The sequence below is a fragment of the Heliangelus exortis genome, chromosome 1 (genome assembly GCF_036169615.1).
Source record: "Heliangelus exortis chromosome 1, bHelExo1.hap1, whole genome shotgun sequence".
NCBI classification, from domain to species: Eukaryota; Metazoa; Chordata; class Aves; order Apodiformes; family Trochilidae; genus Heliangelus; species Heliangelus exortis.
This window is the reverse complement of record NC_092422.1, coordinates 121,697,633-121,708,448: the sequence shown is the minus strand read 5'-3', so window position 1 is coordinate 121,708,448 and position 10,816 is coordinate 121,697,633. Positions and strand designations below refer to the sequence as shown.

The 10,816-nt window shown below is 47.4% G+C and overlaps 1 protein-coding gene and 1 long non-coding RNA gene across 7 annotated transcripts; one reads left to right on the top strand and one right to left on the bottom strand.

The window, feature by feature from the left end:
• Window positions 1-1,101: 1,101 nt before the first annotated feature.
• VAMP1 (vesicle associated membrane protein 1) lies at window positions 1,102-8,712 on the bottom strand. 6 transcript variants are annotated; one of them, XR_011729912.1, is made up of 6 exons: window positions 8,599-8,712; window positions 7,786-7,915; window positions 6,834-6,992; window positions 6,536-6,587; window positions 2,804-3,515; window positions 1,102-2,382 (listed from the first exon to the last, which is right to left on the bottom strand). XR_011729912.1 is itself a non-coding variant. In XM_071764165.1 (5 exons), coding segments are annotated over exons 1-5 (360 nt in total). In that variant the 5' UTR covers window positions 8,601-8,712; the 3' UTR covers window positions 1,102-6,125. The 6 variants fall into 6 exon arrangements, 5 of the variants coding, with proteins under 5 accessions (XP_071620266.1, XP_071620278.1, XP_071620289.1 ...); XM_071764165.1 differs by having other exon boundaries at window positions 1,102-6,142; XM_071764177.1 differs by having other exon boundaries at window positions 1,102-5,991.
• A 245-nt stretch (window positions 8,713-8,957) lies between these two features.
• Window positions 8,958-10,777, top strand: LOC139805597 (uncharacterized). The gene is made up of 3 exons (XR_011729901.1): window positions 8,958-9,434; window positions 9,969-10,064; window positions 10,492-10,777. It is a non-coding gene; the product is annotated as an uncharacterized lncRNA (long non-coding RNA).
• The last annotated feature ends 39 nt before the right edge of the window (window positions 10,778-10,816 follow it).

The following is a 10,816-nucleotide window of genomic DNA, read 5'->3' as shown; positions in this document are numbered from 1 at the left end:
ATGCAGGCATTTGTGTGTTATAGGTCTCCTCTCATCTTCTGAACTACCAGAAGAATCATGGTAGAAGGAAGACTGCATGGAGGCCGTCTCGCTCATTACAGGGAAGTGATGGACCTCTTTCTCCAATTTATCAAATCTCTTAGCCCCAGATTTTATCAACGTGCTAACTAAATGGCATAATTCTGCCATTTCTCCCAGCCTGAGGGGGTGTGTGTGTCTGGGTGTTGACAGCTTTTGGCTGTGGCTTTCCTTTTAAAATAGAGGGGCAGAATTTCCCCTTTTTGGACGCAAAAGGCACCTTTTTCTTATATGGCCTTTTGGGAGAGATGTACTCCCTTTCGTCTGTTGTATATTCAGACGTAGATGGGGGGTGCTCTAGCAGCAGATTAGGGTTAGAACTAACTTCAGAATTTTGATCTCCAGATTCCCCAACTTCGTCAAATTTTATGAAGTCTCCAAATTCTACTAACGTGCCATTTTCAATATTTTCTATTTTTTTGGCGAAATTCTTCTTTCTTCTGCCAAATTATAGCAGCCAGGATAAAAAAGGCACAGGCATTGAAATAGTCATACCAAGTTTTTTTGACTTGTTTCTTGGATTCTTTGTCAAGAGAGGAATGATTGTCTAAAATTTTTAAAGATTTAGCGATGGCAGCAAAGTCTCCCTTCTTACAATTTTGGTAAATCACATCATAAAGAGTTTCTTTCGATGTATATTTATGAGCTGGGTGCTCCCAGAAGGGACAAACCAGAGCATATTCATGAAATTCTTCCTCCTTATAGAAGGAAACAGTCTGGTCATGAGCACCACTGGTACTGGCAAAACCAGCATTAGAATCCATTTGGGTTTATTTTTGTTTTAAAAGTTCTTCAAATTTTAAAAATTTAACTTTCTTTGAGTTAGTTTTACAATTCAGGTGCTGGACTAAGAGGAGGCTCTGATACTTTTGATACTCTCTCTGATACTTCTCCTCAATTGCCCTGCTCGCTGTGCCAATTAAAGATGTTCTGATGCTACTATTTTATATTTTGATTGTGAGGGAAAAAACAGCCACCACTCACAGACGTCGCATGAATTTACAAAAATAACAGGCTTTACAATTTAAGCAAATTACAAAGATTTATTTCAGGGAAAGGAGACAATAATGCCACCTTCAAAAGGAAAAGCAAGTTTACAGGAGGAGAGAATTTACATAAATTAGTCACTTTGGGGAGAGAGTTGTTAAGAAAAGGAAAGGAAAACAAGAGAGCAATTAAGTTTTATCACCGTCCGCCGGCCCTGGCCTCTGGCTGGAGGCGGGAGGGGGACGTAGGACCCGCCGTTCCTGCTTGGCTGCTGTTCTCCGCTTTTCCTTTCCTCCGCTGTTGCTGTCCCGTAGCTGAAGCCGAAGTGGCGAGAGAGAAGGGGGTGAAGGGAGAGAGCCGCATCTTCTCCTTTTCTCTTGGAGTTTTTATACAGCAAAAAGGGGTTCTGTCTTTTCATAAATCACTGGCACACAGACTTGCTAAAGATGACACACAGATTTTGCCATCCCAAGAACTTCTCTTTTATTTATTATTGTCTTTCAGTCCTTGTTACCCTGCTAAATTTATTATCTTTGTCTTAACCATGTACTAGGAGGCGACCTGATCAGCAGTCTTATCTTTAGGTGCCTGTCAGGCATGATACAAAACAGAAGCTAGTTAAGTTTGGAGTAAAAATCTGTTAATTAAGAATATGTTGGGTATATTTTTAAAAGAGCAGAAAAAATACTGATTCAAGAGACATATTTCGTATTTTCAAAGTGTTTACATCAGTCACTCTTTGCATTTTTTTTGCTAGGCTATTTCGTATGGAGTTTTGGAGAAATGTTGAGCAACAGTGAGAGAGTGACCGCCGAGGGGTGGTATGGTCCAGGTTTTTGGCACTAAAGCAAACCCATAGACTTATTGTTGGTGGTGCTGTGGGTAGGGTTCCATGTGAGGGTTAGGGCCAGCATAAGTTTTCAGCTGTAACTCCTTCGGGTTTTTTTCCAGGCCTGTTTATATGGAACTTTCATATTTTTATCCAGACACAGCCAAGTTGCCCATTTTGTGTAATCAATATTCTTATGTTACATCTCTCAGTAAGTATTTGCTTGGAAGTCAAAATTGATTTAAAAGCTCTGTACTTCCCTATTACTTCATCTCTCCAAGGAAAGGCTCCCAAAGCCCAGTGGCTACTTTGGAGCAGGTACCTGTCACTTCACAGGGAAGCTCAGTCTGTTAAACAAGTGTTGATGCTGCACTTTTACTCTGGTAAGAAATGTTTTCTGTCTTCCCCATTACCACTTCATTACTCTCCAACCAAGACAAGAAACCAACATCCTTCTTAGCTGATGAGAGCATGCAGCCATCTTCAATCTAAACATAGAAACCTCAAGAAAAGAGGACAGCAAGGCCTAGAATAGATATTTTGAAACATGAAGGTTTGAGACAGCCATAAGAGCAGTAGAAGCCCCACCAAATCTGAAGGCATCAGGAAGAAGCAGTTGATATGCAAGTTGCATGGTTGAAGGCAGAGCCTGAATTTCTAATACTTTTAATGAACTACTAATTACCAGAGCCTTGATCTTGCTTTTAGTGCAAATTTAAAACCATGCTTGGCCCAGGATAACAGACTCCAGAAGTGGTAGAGGTGCTGATGGTTTAAAGGATGGCACCTCACAAGGTGAATTCCCAGAATGGGAACCATGGTACTTTAAACACCTACAAAAAGGGTTTATTGTAAGACATGCAATTCTTTTTTGAAAACTTGAACACGACTCATTATTTGGACACAAACCTGGGGCAACTTTCAGCAGCATGTTCAGCCCCAGCTCTGTGGCACAGAGCAGCTGGCCAACTTTGGAAAGCAAGCACTCTCGTCCCTTAGGCTCAGCTGAGGACTTGGAGACTGAGTAGTCAATGGTCTGGAAATACAATGGCTTTAAGAATAAGTTTTTCCTACTCCCTCTGCATAAAAAAGACTGAGAACTAACAGGAAGACAATACAATTCCTGACAAGCTGTGCATCTCATTCAGGCTGTGCAGGCCTTATGTGTGCTTAAGTTTACACTGTTCATGCTACTTTAATCCACCAGCCCATCCCAACACCCTCCTTTCCTGGGAAGGCTTTAATCTTTGGGAGAATGAGCCTAACTGCACTCTTGCAGACGCCCCATTAACCATACATTGTTCTGGTGCGATTTTGGTGATGTGCAAGGTGGGACAAAGGCCATAAGGAACCACAAACCACAGCACATGCTGTTTAACAACCTAAACTTTCTAACAGCAGGGGCAGATAAGGGCAAAAGTACCTCATTTTAAAATAAGCCTGCACTGGACAAAGATCTGTCATTTATTTTTAATGAGTTTTAAAGTGTACAGTGAGGCAAAACAAGGGGACACTTACCTTTACTGCAGCTGTGCCATGTGCATCCTACTCTTGGACATCTTCATTTGGATCATGAACACATCCCAACACCCATGGGGAAGTGTTTTCTGCATTTAAGAATCTGAGGATAGGTTGTTGAAATGCAAAAGCAGCACTTCTAGGAACAAGAAGGTACCAGCAACACATCCTCCCAAATCAGGGGACTACCTCCTCATGCATTACACCATGACTATACATTTGGTGGAGAGAAGTAGAGCTGGATCCGTCAGCCTCTTCCCCAGAGCTGATGGTCCATACATCTTGTTACAGACTTACCATAGAGTCACTCCAGCTCATGTTTCCAGTACAACTGGAACTCCTTCCATTGCAATGGAAGGAAGACTACACCACTTTGAGGGCCCAAACTTCAGTTGTGTGCAGAGTATGGAAGTGGCCAAAAAAAGATGTTTCAAAATGAGTTTGGTATCCCAGTCCCTCCCCACCCACTGACAGACCAGACAGACTCAATAAGGTGGTGAATTGTGTTTCTTAGAGACCATTTAAAGTACATGAGCTGATTACTATAACATGCCAGAGATTACAGTCGTGTTTATAGAGGAAGGAAATAAACCACACGTGCGTGAGTGGCTGTAATGCTGAGGACAGCAGAGTCCCTTGCTTTTACTCAGAGGGCCTTGGTGACTTTTTTTTTTTTTGCCCATGCAGAGACACAGGGGAGGGGAAGGGGAGCAGAAGAGGCAACATACAACATCTGAGAAAAAGAAATGGAAGAGACAGCCTAGGGGGAACCTCAGCCCCTAGAGAAACAGGAGGAATGGGGCACCAAAGGCATGTTTAGAAGAATTTAAGAGAATTGCTGGTCTGGGGGCCTCAAGCTTGGATGCCCACCCCCTAAAATGATAGCAGTAAGTAGTACAAGCAGGCCCTGGCTCCTCTTCAGTAGATGCACTTCTGACCATCCTTCACATCTCAGTTCCACAGGGAATTAGGGAAGTGCTCAGGGGACGAGGGCTGCTTCACTCCAGATCTTCATCTCTGCCCTCACCCAAGGTGGAGAGGGATGGAATTGCAGGGAGATGAACTTGGTGCAAATGAAATGCTGCAGTATGGAAGTGAGCATGCAAAACCTAGCCCCTTCCCAGATGCCCTGTGAGGAGGAAAGGGGCTTCCCTGGCACACAATGAAACTAAACATCTCCCAGCTTTTGAACTTCACTGCCATCTGGGAACTCCAGTGATATTGCCCCCTGCCTCCGTGCATCCTCTTAAGTCTAGACAGATCCCAGTGCATTCTAGAACCAAGGCCAAGCTTCCTAAATTAAAGTGCCCTCTTTCCAGCCTAAATTAAAGGCTGTAGATCAGCTTGTGAAAGACAAGATAGACATTTCTCAGAAGACTCTGCAGAAACTGAGGTACAGGGCAGCTCATTTAACTGCGGGTTTAACAATGCATTCAAGCAACTAATTTCCAGCTCTCATATATTTTTGAAGGAGGAGAACTGGGAGATTGCTTACAGAAAGCCATAGCATCCCATGCTGCAAATTTACTTCTAGGAGAGACCACATTGAATATAAATTCGAGAGAATCCATAGCAAGCAGGATTTCAGCTTGATAGGGAAGATCTCTAGAGATCTAATCTGTCAAACTGGGATATCTGATGTCATTTTACAAACACCCACACCCAGAGCAGCATTTCCCTTTGAATCCCTAGCTGACCAAAGTATTTTCTAATTCCTGCTAAAAGTTAGGGCTTTGTGGTAGGAGAAACAGAACAGGTAATCATGAAGCTGTGTGGCTCATTCAGTCTCATCTCAAATACATTGTCTCCTTCACCTCCATCTGCTACACAGTAGACTACCTCTAACATTCAACCCAGTAAAACAAAAGCAACACACCCATTCCCATTCTCCTGCTACCCCAAAGTCTTCCAGAAAGCTACAAGATGGTAGAAAGCCACAGGGCCCTGGCTTGTGTCTGCATAGATGAAAAGATTGACACCCCTCCACTAGGCTCCTTATTGTTGTCATTTTCCTCCTTCTGGTGGGAGATTTATTCCCACACATGCCTTTTTGATAGTAACAAACCTCCTTTCGCTGTTTAGTCTGTTGCACTTGACTGAGGTAATCATGTAGGCTCTCCTTTACAATAACTGAAGCAACCATGTTCAGACAGCAGTATCAATTGTTTCTTTAAGTGCTCATCTCTCCCTTACTTGAGAAATCCAGATGACTGTCTAGTTCAGTCAGATGGCTCACTGTCACTGACGAACACAAACCAGCCTTTATTTCAGAAGCTCAATGAAAAGCTTAAGTCATGCTGCCACTCTTTTTAGGCAGAACACTAAAGAATCTCACATGCTGAAGTCCTTCATTCCCAAAGGCACAGCATTAAGGCATTCTTATTTTACTAAAGTCCACACAGGCACTATTTGTCAAGCTCATACCCAAAAATAAACCACAAAAACTCCCTGCACAAGAGCAGGAGCAATAGCTGCCCACTCCTCCTCTACTTCCCTTTCCTCTAAACTCAGATGACCCTCTCTAGCGCTGCAACAGCTGTTGAAGAGTCTAACCATGTTCAGTAGAGCACTTCAGAGTCCTATACAGAAGACAAATTAAAACCAATAAAGAAATCAATGAAGAAGCTGGGTGGAAGGGAAGGGAAGATTCACGGGCAAGAAGAGACAGGCAAGGTGACAGGGGACAGTAGGCTGCAGACCCAAGGAGCTACATTCAAGTAAAAAAGTAGACTGGAGACAAAGCAACAGGAAAAAGAGGGAAAGAACAAAAGGGCAAGTTACACCAAAGATCCCTGAGAGACCTCCAAATTCCCCCATCAGGGAAGGGGCTTGCCAACCCACCCAGCTCCAGGGTATATGCCCCTCATACTTACAGTTTTACCTGACCTGGCAGACAGAATTTCCCATTTGTATAATGATGACCACCCCCAATTCCTTCTCTTACTTAGTGAAGCATACCATTTCTACTATAAGTGCGAGTTCCAGCTTGGCCACCTCCCTCCCCCAAGGGCTGAAGTTAACACTTATGCAATCAAGACCCTCCAGATCTTAAAACGAAAATGAAGAGAGCTTAAAGCACTTTAGAGTTGGTTCACCTTTGATCCTGGGTTTTTGGGTACTTACTTACAATCACCACCACCACAATGGCACAAATCACTCCCATCATGATCATCATCTGGAGAGAGAGATTGTCAAAGAGTAATACTCAGAACAGACTGACAAGTTCACATCTTCCCTGATAGACAGAGAATATAAGAGAGACCATAAAGGTAGGACAGCCAAGGCCTACAAGTCTTTCCACACTGAAAGAATCCTATGCATCCAAAAATTATAAAGCCCCAGCTATCCTCTCAAAGCCCTACAGAAGATGACTAATCCAATTTCTTTCTAATTAAAGAGATGACTGTAGTAGGAAGCTCACCTTGCAGTTCTTCCACCAGTACTTTCTTTTGAGTTTTGCCGCACTACTTTCAAATTGTGATGCACCAGCCTGAAGTGCATCTGCCCGGTCATCCAGCTCTGACAGTTTCTGGTCTCGTTCCAGCACCTTGTCTACATTTACACGCATTATATCAACCACCTGCAGAAGGAAGAATAGTATCAGCAGTTGTATTGGTAAAGGGTTAAAAAAGCAAGGAGTAACTTGGCCAATAACACTGAGATACTAACAGTTGAAAACCCCAAACAAGGCAAAAAAAGTCAAGGATAAAGAAACAGCTTTGAAGCGAGAAAAACCTCATAGACCCCCTGTTAGAGTCCGGTTCACATACACTTCCTCAGGTCCTCAGCTTCACATTTTCACATGTTTTTACGAGCTCTCATATCCAGCGAGCTCAAGCAACCTCCCTCATGAAAAAAATAATACGCTCACCCCGGTGGTAAATGCAACCGTAAGCTACGTGTTGCTGCCACAGTGAGGCACAAAGGCGTTACTGCATGTCAGCATCCACGCTACAGATACTGACCCCGGAAAGTCAGACAAGGCTCCCGGCACATCCAATGGCGCCTGCACACAGCCTCTTTCCTAGAAGCAGCTGGGAGGCATTAAGAGCTGCTTCTGGATGCTGCATAGCTTTATTTCCCTAACAGCCGTAGGATGCAAGGTACCAAAAGTCTAACAGTCATGCTCCTTAGAAGTCAGATCTGGAATTAAGCAGCTTCTAAACATAAAGCAATCTCTCCTCCATCCTTTTCATAGGTCAGACATCATGCTTTTAGTATCAAGTATCATGGATTTTCTAGCATTAGCACGACGAAAGAACCCATTCCCTCAGCAACATACATTTGTCTGGAATATTGCTGCTGCAGAGCAGCAGGAGATGAGCCCTGGCAGCCCACAGGAAATCAGTGGGGTGTCTGGCAGAGCTACTGACCTCCTCCACTTGGGCTTGTGTCTGCTGCAGCCGGCGGTTACTGCTCAGATTGGGGGGTGGCCCAGGGGGCCCCCCGCCAGGGGCTGCCCCTTCGGGGGCCCCAGGAGCAGGTTGCTGAGCTGGGTCAGACCTGGGGAAACACAGATAACGGAGCAAAGAAAAAAACCAGTCAGGAGCTCCAGACAGACTGCACTGCACACCACCACCCGCCTCCGAAACCAACAGAACCCCAGCGGTGCTGCCCGGCAGAGGCAGTGCCAGCAGCCGTGCCCCCGCCCTCCCGGGTTCCCCCCAACAGGCGAGCTGGGAGAAGGAGCAGGTCTGGGAGGGGAGCGAGAAGGGGACAGCTCAGGGGTGCGGCCGTGGACAGGGGGAGCTACGGCCTCCCGGGGGCCGCGGACAGGTGTGAGACCGCCTGGCTGTGCGGAGGTGACCGGGAGGCGGCCCGCAGCGTGCCGCAAGGGCCGGGAGGTCAAAGGGGCGAGGATGAAGCAACAGAAGGGGACGGGGGCAGCCCCTGCCCGGCTACGCGCAGCCAGTTTAGAGGGGGGCGCGATGGCCCAGCACCCCACCGATGGGGCCCGGCCCACCCGTGCACACTCCCCTTCTCTACGGGACGCCAGGCGGGGGAGAGAGAGGGACCGGGGGGTGGGAGGGGAAGAAGGCGGTGCGGGCAGCGCTGCCCGCGGCTGCTGCAATGCGCCACTCAGCCCCACCGCTGACCAGGACGCAGGCTGGGCGCTTATCCCGCTCCCTCCCGCTCTACCCGTCGCCGCACTCGTCGCAGCCCGCCCCAGCCGATCAGACACTCACATCGCCGAACCGAACCAGAACCCCCGGGCACGCCGCGACCTAGAGCCACCACCCGTACCCCTCAGCTGCACCCCAGAACTGCCTCTGGGGTCCCACTTTTCTAGGTACAGATGCCCCGCCCCCTAGAGCGAGCAGCAAATCAGAAGGGGGCGTAGGCGGGACTCTGCGGGAAGAGCAAATCAGTACCGCCTTTCCGTTCCTCCGAAGCCAATCAGCACCCTCCCTCTCCCCGGACATCCGAAGAGGAAAGCCCCGCCCCCTCATGCGTCTCACCCAATGGGAGCAGACCCCGCCCCCTCCGCACGGCATGCGGGGCCCTTGCGGCCAGCGGGATGGGGGCTCGGGTCAGGGGGCGCTGCGCTCCCGGTCCCGGTTTCGCTCCCGTAGGGATCTGCCACTCGCCGGGCCTTCGCCGCTTCCCGTTTGGGGCAGGCAGGGTCTGAGCGCGGTCACCTGCCCCGTCCAGTGTTCCCCTGGCTGCCCCGCCGGTGCCGCTGCGGGCGGGGGGTGCGGGGCGCCTCCATCGTTCCCGCCTCCCAAGGGGTTTCCGTCGCTCTTCTGAAGCCGCTGTCCCTGCAATTATGAGATGGCGTTGCTGGCCCGCATCCACCATCCCGCTCGGCGCAAAGGGGACCTTGGAGGAGCCTCCTCCAGCTTCGGCTGCCCGCCAGGCCCCAGCATCCCCGAGAACTGCGACGCGTTTGGGATTTTCCTTTCTTCAAGGCTGTGGGATGGCTGCTGGAACAGAAGGGAGGCCTCCACAGTTCGGGACAATGAAAGGAGGCAGGAGTGCACTGGGACATGACATCACGTCCCTGTGTGCTGCGGTAAGTAAGGTGTGGAGCAGCTGTTTCACACCTGTGCTAAGCTTCGGGTTCCTTTCATGAGGTGATTCAGACCATTAATAAAAGGTTTGTGTCAGACCTGATGGATTAACAGGTATATACAATAGACACTCAAGTTGTAGCCTGGGAACCAAAACACTGGCGAGAAGGAAGGCTCAGGCTCTGTATGGAGTTGTGGCTGGAGCCAGGTGGTTTGCAGGTAGGACTGCTGAGGGATAAGGAGCAGCCTGGGGGTTTTAAAGCTGCGGCTTCAGACAAGCTGCAAGGAGACGAGTATTGGAAGAAGCTTCGGTATCTTGGCGACCTTCCTGCCGCAGCTTGAGGCCTGTTCCAATAACCACTGTGATAACAGAAGATGGAGCTTGTGGAGCTACAGGCCCACAGAGCTTTTGCCAAGTTGGGACTTAAGGACTAAGAGTTGGCAAAAGGATTTGATGCTTTTCCAAGGAACCTTATAATGTAGCAAACCCTGGGCTGTAATTACACCTGTGGTTTATGTAATAACCTTTTCCTGCTCTCTTCCAGGTGTTGAATCCACAGTCTCCCGGAATCCACAACACCAAGTTCTGCCACCCTGCTCCCGAGAACATGGACTTCAGCTTCACCTCCCTAAAACTAAAGGTAGTTCTACTCATTCTCTGCAGCTTTAAAGAGAGAGTAACATTGCTCTGTAACAGGATGCATCAAATCAGATCTCCCCAGTCAGCTACCAGCTGAACTAAGGGAGCAGAGACAGACAAATGTCTGTTCATCTCATATTTTTTCCTGAAGAAAAGCGGTCTTTGTGGTGTTGGACTAGACGAATGCTAGCTCTGACTCACCATAACTTCTCCTCTAAAGGAACTGTAAACAGTTATGGGAAACTAGAAGCATTTTAAAACCAGTTAAGTGCTGGAACTACTTTTGCAAATGCTGATTAAATTATAAACAAAAGGCCACTTGTCATTAGTATGGGATTAAGTCATAATGGGTGTGAAAGAGAAATTCTGTTCTTGACAGGTTTGGATGCATTTCAACTAACATTTGGATCATTTACACTTCATGACAGATAAATGAAAGGCAAAGGGGCAAGCAGGAAGCAAGAAGATGTACTGGCAGGCACTCTTAGCAGTGACTTGAGAATTTCTCCATGAAGAAAAAGCTAAGCTGGAGTGAAATTGTCGAGTAGGACGTGAGAACTTGGGGCTCAAAGAGAATAAAAGGATGCTTGACACCTGGCTAAAAAAAAAAGAGGACTCTGAGGTCAAGTTCAGAGGTGCAGGCTGGAATGTACATCTGTGAGAAGCATGTCACATAACTGTGGGGGCAGAGCTTGCAAAGAGCAGCTCAGGCCTGGAGCAGCAGCAGAACCTTGCGACTAGACAAGAACTACA

Bases quoted from the DNA above. Each gene is read 5' to 3' on its own strand.
- VAMP1 (XM_071764154.1), bottom strand. The intron at 6,993-7,785 runs GTCAGTAGCTCT...TTCCTTCTGCAG, and splicing joins CACAAGCCCAAGTGGAGGAG to GTGGTTGATATAATGCGTGT. The intron at 6,588-6,833 runs GTGAGCTTCCTA...CTCTCTCTCCAG, and splicing joins ACTGGTGGAAGAACTGCAAG to ATGATGATCATGATGGGAGT.